Below are 19,746 nucleotides of genomic sequence, written 5' to 3' on the forward strand. Positions count from 1 at the left end.
TTAGAGGCCAAGATCTGCTCTGCAGTTCCCCTTAACTCCAGCAGATGGCAGCCTCCTCAATACAGTGACAGGGCCTTTAAAATGTAAAATGTAAGATTAATAAATTTGACTATATTACCCGCTCCCCCCCCCCCCAAATCCTGGAATATATTGTAAGACCCCTCGTGAATGCCCGAAACCACAGATAGTACCAAACCCTATATCTACTATGTTTTCTTCGTATACATGCACTAGTGACCCGGTGCACGAAATTTGTGCACATTAAAAGGGGATTAATTAGAGGAAATAATTTAATATTGTTACTTGCCCTTTCTCTATAATAGAAGTGTCAGAGATGAAAGAAAATTAGTAAAATGTATATGAAAATCTTCCTCCTGTCAGAGTCTGGGGCTCACCATGGGACCCAGAGTCAAGTCCCCGCCCACCCACATGCACCTCAAAATCGCATGAGACCCAGGCCCAGCTGCCCCCCCCTCCCCAATTGGGCTAGATCCAGACCCAGCCAGTCCCACCCTTGTCAAGCCCTGCCAGGCAGGGGGCATAGCCTCAGGTCCCCTGGCCTGGCGCCAGGATGGCGGGTGTGGCCTGAGGTCCCCCAGCCCAGACCAGGGCGGGGAACATGCCTTGAGGTCCTCCATCAAGCCCCACCAGGTGGGGGACATGGCATGAGATCCCCTGTCAAGCCCCGCTGGGTGGGGAACATGGCGTGAGGTCCCCCATCAAGCCCCGCCAGGTGGGGGGGGGGCGCAGTCTCAGGTCCCCCGGCCCAGCCCCGGAAGGGGGGTGCAGCCTCAGGTCCCCCGTCAAACCCCACCAGCATGGGGGCGCAGCCTCAGGTCCTCCGTCAAGCCTGCTGGGTGGGGGCGTGGCCTGAGTTCCCCTGACCCAGCACTGGGGGTGCACCTTGAGGTCCCCCATCAAGCCCCACTGGGTGGGGGGCACAGCCTGAGGTCCTCTGTCAAGCCCTGCCGGGCGGGGGTTGCAGTCTGAGGTCCCCCGACCTGGTGCCGGGGTGGGGAACACGGCCTGAGGTCCCGTCAAGCCCCACCTGGTAAGGGGCGTGGCCTGAGGTCCCCTGGTCTGGTGCTGGGGCGGGGGGAGCAGCCTGAGGTCCCCTAGCCCAGCACCAGAACGGGAAGTGCACCTTGAGGTCCCCAGTCAAGCCCTGCCAGGTGGGGGACGTGGCCTGAAGTCCCCTGTCAAACCCTACCTGGTGGGGGGCATGGCCTGAGGTCCCCCGGCCTGGCGCTGGGGTGGGGGGAGCAGCCTGAGGTCCCCTAGCCCAGCACCAGGACGGGAAGCGCACCTTGAGGTCCCCTGTCAAGCCCTGCCAGGTGGGGGATGTGGCCTGAGGTCCCCTGTCAAGCCCCATGGGGGCGGGGGAGGGCATAGCCTCAGGTCCCTGCTGATTGCTCATTAAGGCTCCTTATGGGAACTTGGCCTCAGCTGTGGGTGCAGCCATCTTTGTGACGGAGTGATGGTCAATTAGCATATTCCCTCTTTATTAGATAGGATACCTTTTCACTTGAAAGAAGTACTTTATGGCCTCTCTTTGGCATATCTGAATTGCTAGCATCACTACTCTTGTGCTTTGGGCCATTATTAAGTAAAATAGGGGTTACCTGAACACAAGCACTGTGATACCACGACAGACAGTCCATCTGGTAACCAGCCGGCTACTAAATGACTAACAGTGGGCAGATCATGCAGCATGGACATGCTGGGCAAAGGGACATGCACATTCCGGAAAGAACAGGGCAGGTTGGCTTGAGATTTCGTCATCCTGCTCAGAACAGCACACACTTTAAAACTTAGGAATTATTTATGGAATTTTCCATTTAATAATTTCTAACTGTGGTTGACCATGGGTAACTGAAACCACAGAAAACAAAACCACAGAGAAGGGGGGACTGCGTATTCTGTTGAATAAATTTATTTTAATTTACTGCTGCTGGACATCTGGGCTGTTTCCAGTTTTGGACTATGACACATAGTGCCACTGTGATCAACATCCTTGGACATGTCTTTTGATGTTCATATGCATGCATTTCGGGAGTGGAATTGCTGGATCACACTGTGTACATATGCTCAGCTCTAGTAATACTACCTAACAACTTTCCCAAGTAGCTGTGCCATCCACCAGGTGTACCAGTTAATAATGCAAATTTTTTTCAATAGATGGAGTTACACATATGTTGATATATTTGCGATTTGATAGGTATGCTATTTTGTTGTATTGACAGCAAGCTTCAAAACTTCATGTGTCAAATTTTCTGAAGGTGTTAACATCATAGATATTTTTACACTTAAAGGTGTTGAATTTCCTGCCAAAAAAAGAGCATTTGTGGGAAGTTTTAATTCATTACTTTATTTTGAAGAAAAGTGCTGCTGAATACTTTGGGAAGCTTATGGTGAACATGCTCCATCTCAAGATACTTGTGAACGCTGGTTTAAACGCTTTAAAAGTGATGATTTCGATATGAAAGACAAAGAACATCCAGGTCAACCGAAAAAGTTTGAAGACCAACAATTATGAGCATTATTGGATGAAGATGCGTGTCAAACTCAAAAACAACTTGCAGAAAGATTAAACCTTGCTCAGCGAACAATTTCCGATCATTTACAAGCAACGGGAAAGATTTTAAAGGAAGGAAAATGGGTGCCACATCAACTGAATGAAAGACAAATGGAAAACCAAAAAGTCATCAGTAAAATGTTGCTTCAATGGCACGAAAGAAAGTCTTTTTTGCATCGAATTGTGACTGGCGATGAAAAGTGGATTAATTTTGAGAATCCCAAATGCACAAAATCATGGGTTGATCCAGGTCAACCACAACATCGACTGCAAGGCCAAATCGCTTCAGAACGAAGACAGTGCTCTGCGTTTGGTGGGATCAGGAAGGTGTGGTGTATTATGAGCTTCTAAAACCAGGTGAAACCGTTAATACTGTTTGCTACCAACAACAAATAATCAATCTGAACCACGCTTTGATCGTGAAACAACCAGAATGTGCCAGAAGACACGGCAAAGTAATTTTGCTTCATGATGACACACCATCACACACTTCAAAACCAGTTAAAGACACGTTAAAAGATCTTGCCTGGGAAGTATTAATCCACCTGCTGTATTCACCAGACCTTGCTCCTTCAGATTACCACTTGTTCCAATCCATGACACATGCACTTCAAAACTAAGAAGTAGAAAATTTGGCTTCTGAATGGTCTGCCTCAAAACAAGAAAAGTTCTATTCGGATGGTATCCACAAATTACCTGAAAGATGGGGGAAATGTGTAGCTAGCGATGGACATTACTTTGAATAAAGCACTTTTGATGTTTCTCATGAAATTATCATGTTCTCTTTGATTACAAAATCCGCCATTATTAACCAGAACACCTGGTATACTCCCTCTAATGGTGTATGGAGGTTCCCACTATTCTACAATCACTTGGTAAAGCCAGCCTTTTAGTTTTAGCTATTCTAGTGAGTATTTCAATATGGTTTTAATTTTAGTTTCTCCATTACTAATGGGATAAGTACCTTTTGTTTTTATTGGACAATTGCATAGCTTCTTTGGTGGCTTTCTCAGGGCTTGTCTGTCTTTTTAAGTTGATTTGTCAGAGTTCATTGTATATATGAGCCCTGTGTTGAGTATATATGCTGTGCTAATAAGAATGGTTTGGCCCTGGCTGGTTTGGCTCAGTGGATAGAGCGTCGGCCTGCAGACTGAAAGGTCCTGGGTTCGATTCCGGTCAAGGGCACATGCTCCGGTTGTGGGCTCAATCCCCAGTAGGGGAAGTGCAGGAGGCAGCCTATCAATGATTCTCTCCCATCAATGTTTCTCTCTCTCTCTCCCTCTCCATTCCTCTCTGAAATAAATAAAAATAAAAGAATGGTTTGATCCACAGGAGGTGCTAATTGGTCATGGGTCTCCCAGGACAGAAATAGTCAGGAAGCCCATTAAGACCCCGCCTGTTCTATGTGTCCAAAACTACTCTATCTGTGGTGAATCAGGGCCTAGCCTGATCCACCACAATATAGACCCTAATTCTTTACTCAGTAACCAGACCACCAGATGAAGAACCCAGAAATCACCTTATATATTTCACTATAAATCTTCCTCCTAGAATTTGTCAAGGAGTCTTGTGACCTGTGTAACTGCAGTGAGGAAAGAAAAATACCCAGACCACCATAGCTGGTTTGGCTCAGTGGATAGAGCAATGGTCTGTGGACTGAAGGGTCCCAGGTTTGATTCTGGTCAAGGGCACATGCCCAGTGGAGGGTGTGCAAGAGGCAGCCAATCAATGATTCTCATCATTGATATTTCTATCTCTCTCTTTACCTCTCCCTTCCTCTCTGAAATCAATAAAAAATATATTTTTTAAAAAGCAACTATTAAAAAAATACCCAGCCCTAACCGGTTTGGCTCAGTGGATAGAGCATCGGCCTGCAGACTCAAGGGTCCCAGGTTCGATTCCGGTCAAGGGCATGTACCTTGGTTGCGGGCACATACCCAGTAGGGAGTGTGCAGGAGGCAGCTGATGGATGTTTCTCTCTCATCGATGTTTCTAACTCTCTATCTCTCTCCCTTCCTCTCTGTAAAAAATCAATAAAATATATTTTAAAAAAATACCCAGACCTTCCTGGAATTACTGGGGACCCAGAGTACCTCTCCTGTCCACTGAGCAGAGCCAAAGCCTGTGGTAGTCAGGAAACAAGCGGGGCCTAGGAGGCAGGGAGTCACATCATGCCTTATAGAACGTGTGTGTTGGGAAGTGGGCGATAAATCCTGTGAAAACACAGAGCCTTGCATGTCCATGAAATTTCTGGGAATGCCGGGCAGGGGGACGACATGTCTGGATCTTGCCAAAGTAAAAGAGAATTCTCACACTGTGCTGGTAGGAAAAGCTAAACACACAAAGAGTCTTGAATCTAGCAATTCCACCCGAGAGAAATGATGCTATGCCACCAAAAGATAACAGCCAAATCTGGAAACAACCCAAAAGTCCATCAACAGAATAATGGATAAACACAGTATAGTATATTCTTTTTTTTTTTAGTATAGTATATTCTTTTTTTTTTTTTTTTTTTTAAATAAATCTTTATTCAGATTATTACAATTATTTCTCCTTTTTTACCCCATAGCTCCCCTCCACCCCTTTCCCACCCCACCTTCTGCCCTTACCTCCCCCCCACTGTCCTCATCCATAGGTGTATGATTTTTGTCCATTCTCTTCATGAACCCCCCCATACCCCTTTCCCCCTGAGAATTATCAGCCCACTCCCTTTCTATGCCCCTGATTCTATTATATTCACCAGATTATTCTGCTCCTCAGGTTTTTAATTCACTTGATTTTTAGGTTGGCTTGTTGATAGATATGTATTTGTTGTTCATAATTTTTTCTCTTTACTTTTTTCTTCTTCCTCTTCTTTAAGAATACCTTTCAGCATTTCATATAGTACTGGTTTGGTGGTGATGAACTCCTTCAGCTTTTTCTTATCTGTGAAGCTCTTTATCTGCCCTTCAATTCTGAATGATAGCTTTGCTGGGTAGAGTAATCTTGGTTGTAGGTTCTTGCTATTCATCACATTGAAAATTTCTTGCCACTCCCGTCTGGCCTGCATAGTTTCTGTTGAGAAGTCAGCTGACAGTCGTATGGGTGCTCCCTTGTAGGTAATTAACTGTTTTTCTCTTGCTGCTTTTAATATTCTCTCTTTGTCTTTTGCTCTTGGCATTTTAATTATGATGTGTCTTGGTGTGGTCCTCTTTGGATTCCTTTTGTTTGGGGTTCTGTGGGCTTCCTGGACTTGTAAGTCTATTTCTTTCACCAGGTGGGGGAAGTTTTCGGTCATTATTTCTTCAAATAGGTTTTCAGTATCTTGCTCTCTCTCTTCTTCTGGCACCCCCATAATTCTGATGTTGGTACGCTTGAAGTTGTCCCAGAGTCTTCTTACATTATCTTCAACTTTTTGGATTTTTTTTTTTGCTTTTTGCTTTTTCGGTTGAGTGTTTTTTGCTTCTTTGTATTTCAATTCTTTGACTTGATTCTTGTGTTCCTCTATTCTGTTTCTGGGTCTCTGTATAATATTTTTTATTTCAGTCAGTGTATGTTTAATTTCTAGTTGGTCCTTTTTCATATCTTCGAGGGTCTCGTTATATTTATCGGCCTTTTCTAGGATATTCTTAAAAAGTCTTATAACGGTGGTTTTGAATTCTATATCCAGTCGTTTGTTTTCCTCCATTTCTTTCGTTTGTGATCTGATTCTTTGACCCCGCATTTTCACTGAATCCCTGAGTTGGTAAGGTAGATATTTGTGCTAGGTTTCCAATATGGCCCAGTGGGTCTGCCTCCCCAGTTAACCTGAGGTGGACACTCTTGGTGCACCCCTTTGTGGACTGTGTGTACAGCCTTGTTGTAATTAAGTCTTTATTGTTGTTGGTATCACTGGGAAGAATTGACCTCCGGGCCAGTTGGCTGTAAGGATCAGCTGTGTCTATGCTGGGAGAAGTTCGGTGCTGGAGACAGCCTTATAGGATTAGACTTGCCAAATTGCAATAGCCTCTGTGCTCAGCTTGGATGGGGTGGAGTCTCAGTCTTGGCTTCCTGTCAGCCCCGCCCCTGCGCGCATGTGCGCTTTCAGTCCTCCGCCTTCCCCAGCTCAAGTCTCCGCCTGAGAGTCCAGACTCCCCCCACAAGAGTGGGGGTCCCCAGGGGCTCGCCTGGAACTGGGGTTCACTGCAGTCAGAACTGGGGCTCGGTGCAGTCAGAATCCTCTGACTCCCCTCCACTAGGGAAAGCCTGTGGCAACCCCCGCAGCCTTTGTGTGCACCGGCGCGGCGCGTGTGCGCACTTTCAGTCCTCCGCCTTCCCTGGCTCCCGAGTCTCCGCCCGAGAGTCCAGACTCCCCCTACAAGAGCGTGGGTCCCCAGGGGCTCGCCTGGAACCGGGGTTCACTGCAGTCAGAACTGGGGCTCAGTCAGGATCCTCTGACTCCCTTTCACTAGGGAAAGCCTATGGCTACCTCCGCAGCCTTTGTGCGCACTGGCCCGTGTGCGCCTTCAGACTTCTGCCTTTCCCAGCTCGCGGTCCGAGGCTTCCTTCCCCCTTCCGCCAGAGGAAGTCAGCCAAGCTCTCAGCCGCCCTTCCTCTCTGCGCGCACAAAGCCCCTTTGCCGTACCTCCAATTCTCTGTGAGCTTTTCTCCTTCCTTCTAGTTGTAGAATTTTCACTCAGCCTGCTTTCCTGTGGTTCTGGATGGTGTCCGTTCTGTCTTTTAGTTGTAGTTTTGAAATTGTTGTGCGAGGCAGCAGTTTAGGTGTTTACCTATGCCGCCATCTTGGTTTCTCTTAGTATAGTATATTCTTACAACTGGGTATTGTATATCACTGTGATTGCTCTTATAGTAATGAAAAAAGAGACCGTCTTTCTGCCCCACCCCCTCCCAAATGATGCACAAGCTGCTGTACCTTGCACCCTCTGTCCCTGAAAGAGAGATGCAGTGCGTGGTGGACCTCTGCATTTGGAGCCCACATTGGCCACATTGGAATGTGCTGCTCTGACCCATTTACCAGGACCGAAGGGCAGTGGGCTTTGAGAGCCACCCAGGTAAGAGGACACCAAAGCAGATTCTGCTGTAAGGCAGGCAGCTCTGCCTTTTAGGCCTTATGGCCCAGGGAGTCCCCTCGTGCTCAAGATGTCCACAGCTGATCAGAATGCTGGGGGAGCCTGTGGCCAGCTCCCGTGGGATCTCACGTCAGAAGCCCCTAGGGTTGTAGAACAAAGCTAGAACCCTTTTTGAGAAAGCACTAGCTCCTTTTGAAGACAGCTCTTTGCTTGTCCCCCAGCCCTGTTAGAGACTGCCTGCATATCACTTAGCTTAGCCCAGTGGTCTGCAAACTGTGGCTCGCGAGCCGCTCTGTTGACTAATGAGTTTGCTGACCACTGGCTTAGCCTATATAATAAAAGGCTAATATGCAAATTGTCCCCTCCACCGGGAGTTCAACCAGGGGGTGGCCCCTCCCCCCAGCTGGCCCCACCCCCAATCGGCTCCCTACCCAAATCGGACCCCACCTGTGCACGAATTCATGCACCGGACCTCTAGTTCTGTACAATAACCCACTCCAAGCCTTGGTGGTACGAGACAGTACATACTTACGACTGCTCATGAGACTGTGGGTCAGCCGGATGCACTGCTCCGGGTTGGGCTCATTCAGGCATGTGTGCTCGCTGTGGGCAGATAAGCTGCTCAGGCAGATGGACTCTTCCTGGACTCCTGCTCACTTATAATTGTGATCTCATAGGGAGTCTTAAATGTCCAGTTGACCAAGAAGCAAAAACATGGAGTCCAGGTTTCAGGCGGCTCACATCCAGATGGCCATGGCTGTGGTGCTCCTGTCCTGCACGTGAGGAGCCCTGAAGGACATTAGAAGATGAGTTTCTCCACCTGGAACACTGCACTGCAACCACTTTACCTGGAACTAGAGAGAATCCTAGAGACTGAAGACAAGTAGCTAATGATTTGGAGCAGGGGTCCTCAAACTTTTTAAACAGGGGGCCAGTTCACTGTCCCTCAGACCGTTGGAGGGCCAGACTATAGTTTTAAAAAAAACACTATGAACAAATTCCTATGCGCACTGCGGGCCCGGGACGAGTTGGCTGCTACGCAGGACAGGCAGCGGCACCCGGCGGGCCGGATAAATGTCCTCGGCAGGCCGCATGTGGCCCGCGGGCCGGAGTTTGAGGACCCCTGATTTGGAGGGATGATAAAAGGCTTGGGACTTAGCAGGAATGTGTTTGAAGGATGGAAACAAGGCGGCTTGTGGAGAGTATGTGGCTGGACCTCTCAGAATGGACCTAAAGCTGGAAAATATTTGTGCCCAAAAGACCCACTGCACAGGTGACTTGTGCACGCCAGACATCCTCTAGCCCCATCCATCCCAATCCTTGCTCTTTGGACTCTTGGACAAAGTGGTCACGGTGGCAGGGACTGAGGCTGTGTGTGGGCTCAACCACAGGGACTTCACTTCACCAAGGCTGGCCTGGCTACCACCACTGCTGAAAGCCCTCCTCTCTGATAGCAGAGACCAAGGGGGACATCTTTCCCTGGAGCCAGGCAGACACACTGCATGCCTCATACAGCATGACAGCTATCCCACCACATTGCTTTTGATCAAGGAATGCCCTTTATAGGAAAAGAAGGAGGGCAATGGATTCTCTGGTCTCACCATACACCACCCAACAGAAGCAGCTGGCCTCGGAGAACAGCAGAACAGCCTACTGAAGGCTCGCTGTGGTACCAGCTCATAGATAACACATGGGTGCGTTATATTCTGCACCGATGGTGGGGCTGTCTCCCCATAGCCAGTGACGTGGGAGAGAAGGGTAGCCTCAGCAAAGAAAAAGAATTCGTGAACAGTACCAAAAACCTCAGTGAAAGTAGATACTGCTACCAGGGCTGCCATCCCTCTTTGTAGCTGGGAGATTTCTATCCGCACTGCTCAGCCACTCTGGCAAAAGGATGGAGAAGGCAGCTTTAGCATCAAAAACCAAGGTTGTGTCAAACCGCTTCTTACACCATCGCAAAGTCCTCTCACCCGGTCTTCCTCCAGCCGCCGCTGGGGGCCCAGTCCCTGTGGGCTTCAACCGGCTCCACACTGGGACCATCAGGGAGCACATCCCCTGACGGGGAGGTGGTAACTGCTCACCTCTTTAAAAGTTAACCAGACACTTACTCTATGACCCAGCAATTCTACTCCGAGGTCACGACCCAAGAGAAATGAAAACATGTGGCCGTGCAAAGACCTGTGCATAAGTATTCATAGCAAGATCATTATCATAGCCAAAATCAGAAGCAATTACATGTTCATTAGTTGGCGAATCGTTAACAAAATGCGGTCCATGCTCGGACTGCATCTCAGTAATACAGAGAAACGAACTATTGACACACGCAGTCACGAGGGTGAACCTCAAAAACGCGCTGGTAAGTGGAAGAAGCCGACATGAATCATTGCACTCTGTACAGTTCCACTGACGTGCAATGCTAGCAAAGGTGAGTCTACATCAGTGGTTTCCTGGGGGCTGGAGGAGAGCCATGGCACACAGGTGTGAGGGACCATTCTTGGAGTTGGAAGTGTTCTCAATCCGGATTGCAGGATGGCTGCCCAACTGTTCACTAAAAATCATCAAAATGTACACTTACAATGGGTAGATGTGATGGTATGTAAATTATGCCTTATCGAAATGGTTTCAATAAAGAAGTTACACTTTCACGGACGCAGCACTTGGCACAGCTGATCGCTTCCTCCTCCTGTCTTCACGTCCTACTCTTCTTTTCTCAGACCTTACTCGGAGTTCAACCCTTGGTCCTCTTCCCCATCGCTACTCTCCTAAGTGTTCTCACTCAGGTCTGTGCCTTTAAATGACTCCAGATTAATGTATCCTCAGCCTAGACCTCTTGCCTGAACTCCAGGCTCTTCTATCCAAATGTAAACTCAAAGTCTCCTTTGGGGGTGTGATGTCATCTCAAATGTCTGTATGTCCTCATTGAGCTCCTGCCCTTCCCAGCCCAAATCTGGGCCACCCTAAGGGTCCCCATCCCAGCTGATGGCAGCTCCATCGATCCCATTGCTCAGGCCAAAAGCCTCAGAGCCATCTTTGACTCCTCTTTTTCTCTCCCACCCATATCCAACCTATCAACAAACCCCAAACTTTCTTCCAAAGAATGGGATCGCTTCTCCCCACGCGCACCCATCACTTTGGTCCAGCCCACCACCATCACACACAGGGCCTGTTACAGTAGCCTCCTCATTGGCTTCCCGACCTCCACCTTTCCCCAGGGTCTTTTCACAACGTAGTATCCACAGTTGCCTTATAACATGTAAACCCAATTATGTCGCTCCTCCACTCAGAACCTGCTCTGGTTCCCCATTTCAATCGGTCCTCTGTGACCCAGTCTCATGTGACCATTCTGACCCCAGGTCACTCTACTCCAGCCGCGTGGGGCTTGCAGTCTTGAACATGCCAGACAGACTGCCACCCCTTAGCACTGCTGCTTCCTCTGCCTAGAATACTCCCCCTCCATGGTAAGCAGAACTTTAAAATGACCCCTGTGATTCCTGCCCTTGGTATCCACACCTTTGTGTAAACTCCTATTGCATGTGAATAGGACCTGTTACTTTCGCAACAGGCAAAACTAATGGGTATAAGTTCCATGATTATTACACATGACGTGATAATGGTGAGGGGATTTTGCAGATGCAATTAAGGCCCCAATTGTCCAAATTAATCAGTATGACTGAATTAAAAGGATGGCTGTCCCTGCGCTCAGAAACTCGAAGCACCGAGGCCTGTCTGCTGCTGGCCTTGAAGAAGCAAGCCACCATCCCTTCGGCAGCCACAGGGAAGTGAACCCTGCAACCATCTCCCGGCTCCAGAGAGGAACAGCCTGGCCGACATCCCCTGAGACCCTGAGCAGAGGATCTGCTGGGCCTTGCTCAGACCCACAGAAGCTGGCGAGAGTAAGTGGGTGTCAATCTGCTCAATTTGTGTGGATTGTTACACAGCAACAGGAAATGAGTCTGCCTTCAGATATCCACGTGGCTTCTTCCCTCCCTCCTCCAACGGGCAGGTGTCACCCTCACAGGCCTACACTGAGCCCCCTGAGGGAAACTGAGGCATGCCCCACCCTTTCTCCATAGCACTCACTGCCCCTAACCTGCTGAAACAGGTGTATTGTTTCATGTCACCCCCCATCCCCTCCCGACCGCCCCCCAGAATATAAGCCCCTGGTTCCCTGGTGTTTCCAAGCATCTGGGCTGGGACCCCAGAGCATCTTCAGAGGAGCAGTGTTGAACAGATAAAGGGATGCGGGCCCTGTGGGGCCATTATGCTAAAGTAATTTATGTGCATGTGTGAGCTTGGTGAGGTCAGTGTGCTCACAGAGTGGTTGGGAGGCCTTTCTGGGCCACCTCTAGGGTCAAATGCTTGGCCTTCCCGTCCAACAATGCCAATGAGCTGATCTGGTTGAGAAACAAGGCCGGCCGCTGACTGGTACTCCCGGGTGTCCTAACCAGCTCCTCAGCGCTGGAGAGCTCACACCAGTGGCTGGGGGTCCGCAGGCTCAGTGCCCCGGTGGCCTCAGCACCCTCCTCTGGGAGAGCAAACAAGAGTGCGGGACTGGCTGGCCCGCCCAAGCTCCTCTCCCCTGGGTTGACCTCAGGGATTGGTGCTGTTGAGTCTGCCTTTCTGACGTTGGACTCATTTCGTCCATGCCTTTGCAAGGTGGGTTCCCCAGGGAGCAGCCTGAGATGGACTTGAATGGGTTGGATGTTTATCAACAAGGGCCCTTGGGCCCCACCTTTGTGGAAGGGAGGGGTGGAAACAGGATTGGGCAGAGAGAGAACGTCTATGCTGGCCTCGGGTAACTAACTCCACAGGGAGGTCCGGAACTGAAATAGCCCTTCAGAGTTGCCCAGCATTGGGTCAACGTGGACCAGTCAGTGGTTGTGGGCACCTGGGAAAGGTGTGCCCGTGAGCCAGGTGGTTCTCTGCCGCCGAGACACACCCTGGACCAAAGGCCATTCTGCCGACCATGCTACCACCAGCTGGATGACAAGTCCCGTCTTGAAAAGACTCTGTGCTGCCCATCTTCTTGTTCATGACACTGACCTACACCCCTTCCGCTGAGGCAGCCTGTCTTTCTTTTATGTGCAATTATTTTCATTTGAGATATGTTTAAAATGCCCCCCAAAAAGCACCGTTTTTAAATGCACGACACAAAGACAAAGGAAACAGATTATATTTACAATCAGGTGTCAAAATGTTAAACAATCTGTGACAGTCACAGATTGTTTATGAAGCGTTAGGTAAGGAGACCTAGTGGCAGGTCCAGTAACTGCCCAATTACAAACGGATGGTGGTCTGAACACTGCGTAGAGCGCTTTGCAATAGCTGTGATGTGACAGGAGGGGACCTGTCATTTCCAGTTTTGACTAAGCCCCAGGTATTGCAAATTCCCCTGTGACTGCTCCTCCCTCACAGGTGAAGGAAAGGCTGAATTTCAGTTAGAGGTCAGAGAAAAATAAAGGTCGTTTCCCATGCAAGTTCCAGGTGCAGGGAAGTGGGTATTGGTGTGGGGGTAGGGGGTGGGGGGTGGGGAGTGAGCTCCAAGAAATGTGGGTTCAGGAAGAGACCTCCCTAACAGAGGGACAAGGATGCCCTGTGGCAGGGGTAGAGGGCGGTGGGGGAGGCCTGCCCAGTCCTGCCACAGCTTCTTTAGGCCTGGAGGCGTCCAAGTGCCCTCCTGTACCTCTCCCCACCCCCAGGGTATGGGGAGTCCAGCTACATAATCCCTGGTTGGGCCACACACCCCACCCCCATACTCTCTCTCTCACCCCAGGGGCCCAGGCCACCTCACAGGCTTCCTTGCCACCACCCCCCTTCCTCCCCCGCGCACATGGCTGGAGCCAACGCAGTGACCTCGACCAGACCGACCCCTGCAAATGAGGGGGCGCGCAGGGCGCACAGGGCCTGACCCGCGGCGGCCAGCCGTGCCCAGACATCCGCCAGACCTCTTAGGCTGTGCTGGGCTGCGCGGGGGCCCGGGCATAAAAGGACGGGACCGAAGAGCCGGCCACAGCCGTCGACGTCGGACCCCGAGCCCGCACCATGACGGTCCCCAGCCTCGCCTGCTGCCTGCTCGGCCTCCTGGCGCTGACCTCCGCCTGCTACATCACCAACTGCCCCGTGGGCGGCAAGAGGTCCGTGATGGACCTGGACGTGCGCAAGGTGAGCAGCTCACCCTCTCCCGCCGGGCCGAGGACCCGAGCCACAGGGTCGCCCCTTCCGTCCCTCTGCCTCCCGCACCCACACGGAACCCCCCTCCCCACCTCCCACCCCGCTCAGCCCTCGGCGCTCCCCTGCCCGCACTCCCCACCCAGAGGGCCGGCCCCGGCCCGCTCAGCCCCGCTGGCTCCCCCTGCCCCCACAGTGCCTCCCCTGCGGCCCCGGGGACAAGGGGCACTGCTTCGGGCCCAGCATCTGCTGCGGGGACGAGCTGGGCTGCTTCATGGGCACCGCCGAGGCGCTGCGCTGCCAGGAGGAGACCTACCTGCCGTCGCCCTGCCAGTCGGGCCAGAGGCCCTGCGGGGACGAGGGCCGCTGCGCCGCCGACGGCATCTGCTGCAGCCCCGGTGAGCGGGCCGCGCCGGCGAGGGTCGGGGACGCGGGGTCCGGCGTCCAGGGACGGGGACGGAGACGCTGGACAGCCCTGACCCGCGTCTCTCCTCACAGACGGCTGCCGCACCGACCCCGCCTGCGACCCCTAGGCCGCCTCCTCCCAGCGCTGAGCCGGTCCTCCCTGGACATCGCGCGCAGCCCTCGCTCCCTCCACAGCCACTCCCGAAATAATGAAAATAAACTAATGCAACTTTTCCCCTCTAACTCGACTGGCGTCTCAGTGTCAGCATTGGGAGCGGGGGGGTGGGAGCAGGGGGGGCACGGGATGGAAGAGCGAGGCTGGGCCTGTGTCTGCAGCGCTGGCAACTCAGAGCAGGAGTGGGGGGCAGCACGGGGAGAGGAGCGGGCTGCTGCCCCAGGGAGGGCTCGTGTTCTGTGTTTGGTCGCAGAGGAAAGGGCTAACCGGCAGCCGGTGGGTGGTGAGTAACTTCGAACACCTGAAGGAGCTTGCGCACCTGAGGGCTGGGGCAGGAGCCCTCCACCCTCCACAGCTGAAGGCCTGTTCCCAAGGCGCTGAATGAAGGCTCAGGCCACAGGAGGCCCCTGGTACTCAGATGTGGCCAAGCTGGGGACCCTGCAAAATAGGGATTCCTGGGAACACACGGCCACAGAAATGACCCTGAAAGGCAAAAAACGCCACCAACAGGACAACTCTTCTCATCGATTACTGGGAATCAATAAAGGCCTAATCCTCTCCCCCCGAGAACACACCCCTTCACTTAACCTCCACGTGGGCCAGCCATTCCGGAAGGTCCGTGTCCACACAAAACAGGGGCACAGCGCATCGGTTAGTGATCAGAAAAAAGTTACTTGCCTGGCACAGGTAACTCGTGTGGCTAGGTGGTTGAGTGTCGACCTATGAACCAGGAGGTCATGGATCAGATCCTGGTTAGGGCACATGCCTGCTTGTGGGCTTGATCCCCAGCGTGGGACGTGCAGGAGGCAGCCAATCAGTGATTCTTTCTCATCATTGAGTGTTTCTATCTCTCTCTCCCTCTCCCTTCCTCTCTGAAATCAATAAATATATATATATATTTTTTAAAGTTACTTCTGTGGCTTTCTCACACTGGAAGACTGCATACCCCTCCCCCTCACCACCTAACTGTGTGTGGATCTCACAGACATAGTGGAAAGAGAAAAAAATACTACCGAGGTCTGTAAGAATTTCTTTATATAAATCACAAAAAGAGGCAACGCTAAGCAATGGTGCCAGAGGTCTTGGAGGGGCGGTGATGGGAAAGAGTGAGGGCTCTTCTGGGTGCGGCCGTAGTCTGCCTCTGGGCCGGGGAGCTGGTGAAAGGGGTGCGCTCAGTTTATGAAACTCATCAGCTACACACGTGTGAATTGTTCACTTTTGCATATGTGCTATACTGGAATAAACGTTTTCAAAAGTGAGAAAAAGATCATTGCTAAGGGTATGAAGATGATAGAAATGAGGTTTTTGAAAGCCCCAGTGACCAATAGCAATCTAGACTGGGGTTCTTGCTGGGGCTGTGAGACATCTGGGGAGTGGTCAGGACGTTATTAGGAAAGGATCAGGAGATGACTCAAAGCAGAGTCCTGTTCAAATCGCCCACGGGAATGTGTGACACACAGAAATGGGTATCTGAGGAAAGTCGTACAAATTCTGTGGGCCCTCAGACACAGCACAGGGAACCACGGTCCTCAGCTGGAGCGATGTGGTTGGTCATCGATTTGTGCTTGGCAAGCTTGGGTGTCCACCCACCGCATCAGCGGAAATTCGGAATCACCCCCCTGGGACCCCTTTCTCAGCCCTAAGTGCCCTGCATCCTCTCCAACCCCAGTGGCTTACACAGAAGAGGGGTATCCATCCAGCTTTCTCACCTTGGGACTGAATTCAGGTTCCCCTCCTTCCGACACCCCACCCACCCACTGTCCCTTTCTATCCCTAAATCCAAAGGCCAGCAGTATTTTCTTTTCCGCCATCAAAAACATAAGAGTCTGGCCCTGGGCGGTTTAGCTCAGTGGATAGAGCGTCAGCCTGCGGACTGAAGAGTCCCAGGTTCGATTCCAGTCAAGGGCACATGCCCGGGTTGCGAGCTTGATCCCCAGTAGGGGGCTCGCAGGAGGCAGCCAATTCATGATTCTCTCATCATTGATGTTTCTCTCTCTCTCTCCCTCTCCCTTCCTCTCTGAAATCAATAAAAATAAAAAAAATAACACATAGAGTCTGGCCCAGCTGGCGTGGCTCAGTGATTGAGCATCGACCTATGAATCAGGAGGTCACGGTTCAATTTCCAGTCAGGGCACATGCCTGGGTTGCACGCTCGCTCCCCAGGAGAGGGTCCTGCAGGGGGTAGCTGATCAATGATTCTCTCTTATCATTAATGTTTCTATCACTCTCTCTCCCTCTCCCTTCCTCTCTGAAATCAATAAAAAATAAACAAAAACACAGAGTCTAGTTAACAACCCTTTTTCTGAGGACATCAAGCGAGGTCCCGTGGGTGAGCTGGGAGAGGTGCTGAGAGAACCCAGGCCACGCGAAGTTGTCCAGTGGCCAGACAGACCGGCGCAGAGCGAGCTGCCGTCATTCTTTCCTCTTCTTCTGGCTCAGTCCCGGGGCCTCTGGCCCTCCTTGGAGTGACCAAAGTGCTGGCGCTTGTCCAGGACAGTGGTTTCCAACTCTCCCTTTGTCTAACTAGTACTCTGTGAACCCACCTTGCTACCTAGCAGTGAAATTCCCAGATAATATGCCTACCTGCACTCAATTTTAAAAATATATATAACTAGTCTTGGCAGTAATATAGGGAAAAGGAGAGTAACATATTACAAAATAAGATGACTTTAATATATAACGAAACAGGCAAAATAACTCCAGGTGACATACACACCGTAAAGTCATCTGATGACACCTGCTGGTAACGAGCACGATAAAAAGACGGAAAGACACTCTGCAGGAGGGTCAGGAAAATAAGAGTGCAGAAGGGGCATGAGGATTAACATTCTCCTTTGTGTCTGAGGGGAAAAGGACTCAGATATCAATGACTTGCAAAGGTGTACTTCTGGGACACCTGAGGAAATTTGAATACTGCCTGAATACTGGATGATACAGGCGTGCCTCATTTTATTGTTTCGCTTTATTATGCTTCACAGATGTTGCATGTTTTACAAATTGAAGGCAAGACCCTCCACTAGAAAAGAGATGACAACTCACTTTATTGCCATATTCACTTTACTGTGGTGGCAATGTCTCTGAGGTATGCCTGTGTTGATATATGGTTGAGGTTTGGTTTGGGGTTTGCATGTGTGTGATAACAGTCTGTGGTCATGGTTATCAGAACAGTCCATATATTTTTGAGAGGTGCCCTGGAAGGAATGTGGAGGAAATGGTATGACAGTTGGCCTTGACTTCAAGATCATCTGAAAGTGGGAGGAGAATCAAGGTAGAGATGAAACAAGCCACTCCATGACGATAATGGTCATAACTGAGGGTGGTGGGTGCCTGCAGGGTTTTGGTCTAAGTAGCTCTAGTTTTGGTCTATTTGAAATTTCTCATCATAAAAACCTATAAAACCAAAAGATGGTGGTAGAGGTAAATGTTCTGATATGAAAAGCTGCCCCAAATTTACTTTATTAAAAATGGTGCAGCCCTAACCAGTTTGGCTCAGTGGACAGAGCGTCAGCCTGCAGACTCAAGGGTCCCAAAGTTCGATTCCGGTCAAGGGCATGTACCTTGGTTGCGGGCACATCCCCAGTAGGGTGTGTGCAGGAGACAGCTGATCGATGTTTCTCTCTCATTGATGTTTCTAACTCTCTATCCCTCTCCCTTCCTCTCTGTGAAAAAATCAATGAAATATATATATTTTTAAATGGTGCAAATTAGTACATATGGATTGTGAAATAACACTAATTTGTAAAGTGAAAATGCCTATGTGTGCACCCAGAGGACTGTGGGCAACACAGGTGAGCTCCACACAGGAGTGTGAAGCCTTAAGACTGAGCATTCCAGTCTGAAAACTAGAAGCATCGGCTACATCAGTGAGCATCTCCTGCTGTGATTTATTTTTATGTCACACTATCAATGCCGCGGACCCTGCAGCATAAGGTTCTTGGAGATCAAGACCACAGACATGATCACAAAAAACAAGGGACACAGACAAGGATCGAGACTCCCTCAGCCCTGGCTAATTAGGGACAGAAGCCCTCATGACCCTGCCCCTCCCCCCCCCTCGTGAGCCTGGGCAGGGTGACAGCAGAGCAGATCTCTGAGGCCAGAAGAGAGCTTGACCTTGGCTTGGCTCCTGGACCTTCCCCCGGGCAGGGCTGGCTGAGGCTGTCACAAGGCTGTGCCCCAGGCTGGTTCTTGGGGTCAGGGCTCAGAGGGACTTTTCTCAGCCTGTGCTGCTTGTGGCCTCCAAGACCTGGAGCCAGACATCCCAGGGAGAGGCTGCCGAGAACAAGCTGGTAGAGAAAGTAGGATACAAGGTAACAGAGGGCTAGAGGCCAGAAGAGAAAGGGAGGGGTGTAGGGGGACAAGGAGAGAAGCAAGAGAAGGCCCTAGAGTTGAGGGGGTGGGAAGGGAGAGGAGTGAGGGGAAAGGGGATAAGTGGGCAAAGGGCACAAGGAGGACACGGGACAGAACAGCGTTGGCCTATTAGTGGACATCTTTGCCCTGAAGCTGTATGTGTCAAAGGGTGGCAAGTCTGTTTGCCCAGGAGCTCATGTGAGAGTGAGTGTGTGTGTGTGTGTGTGTGTGTGTGTGTGTGTGTGTGTACAGGGGCCTGCCTGTCCTCGGGTCTGTTGTGTCTGTTTCTCTGAGTGTGATTGTGCACCTTGGACTGTATCTGTGACTGTGGTCAGGAACCACAGGCCATGCCCCTCACAATTCTTTTTCTTCCTGGCCTGTGTCTGAGGGGCTGTGCCTGGGGAAGCACGCGGCCAGGGTCTCGGGGACGCCTGTCTCTCAGGCTGGCTGAGAGCCAGATGGGGTGCCCTTTCCTCGTGGCCTCCCTGCTAGGTCTGGGCATGTTGGTCCCACTCCCCAGCCCCTTGCCCACCTGCGCGCCCATGTGCACTCCCCCCACAGCCTTGGATGACAAAGACATTGGACTGAGAACCTGGGGCCCGGGGTGGGGCCCTGGAGCTGCTGGTCCCTCAGCCTCTGGGGAGTCAATGGGGACCGGAACCCCTGCTGGCTTCTTGGCTTGTCCCTCCTGCCTTTCTCATCGTCTCCTGTCATTCTCAGGTCTCTCTCTCTCTCTCTCTCTCTCTCTCTCTCTCTCTCTCTCTCTCTCTCTCTCTCTCGCTATGTTGTCCACGACATCTTCTCCCTTTATTCCCATCCCTCTGCCCCAAGATCCCCTCCCGCCCCAGGCGCCTGTCCATTGTTCCGTCGACACCTTTGCTGGGGCAGGATCAGGTCCCTTAGGCGGCCTGGCTCTCCTTCTCCCGGTGGGTCTGCCTGTGTTTTGGGGCCCAGGAAGCGTCCGCCCCCCCCCCCGCCCCTTCTCCCCCGCCCCCAGACAGACAGACAGACAGACACTATCCAGT

At 51.2% G+C, this 19,746-nt stretch overlaps 1 protein-coding gene across 1 annotated transcript; it reads left to right on the top strand.

Annotated features, from left to right (window-relative positions):
• Positions 1 to 13,665: 13,665 nt before the first annotated feature.
• OXT (oxytocin/neurophysin I prepropeptide) lies at positions 13,666 to 14,324 on the top strand (the record flags this gene model as incomplete). Its single annotated transcript, XM_080684228.1, has 3 exons — positions 13,666 to 13,785; positions 13,988 to 14,189; positions 14,290 to 14,324. 3 exons carry the CDS (start codon positions 13,666 to 13,668, stop codon positions 14,322 to 14,324), a joined length of 357 nt encoding a protein of 118 aa, XP_080540354.1.
• Between the last annotated feature and the right edge of the window lie 5,422 nt (positions 14,325 to 19,746).

This window comes from Plecotus auritus (genome assembly GCF_963455305.1).
Source record: "Plecotus auritus genome assembly, chromosome: 8".
NCBI classification, from domain to species: Eukaryota; Metazoa; Chordata; class Mammalia; order Chiroptera; family Vespertilionidae; genus Plecotus; species Plecotus auritus.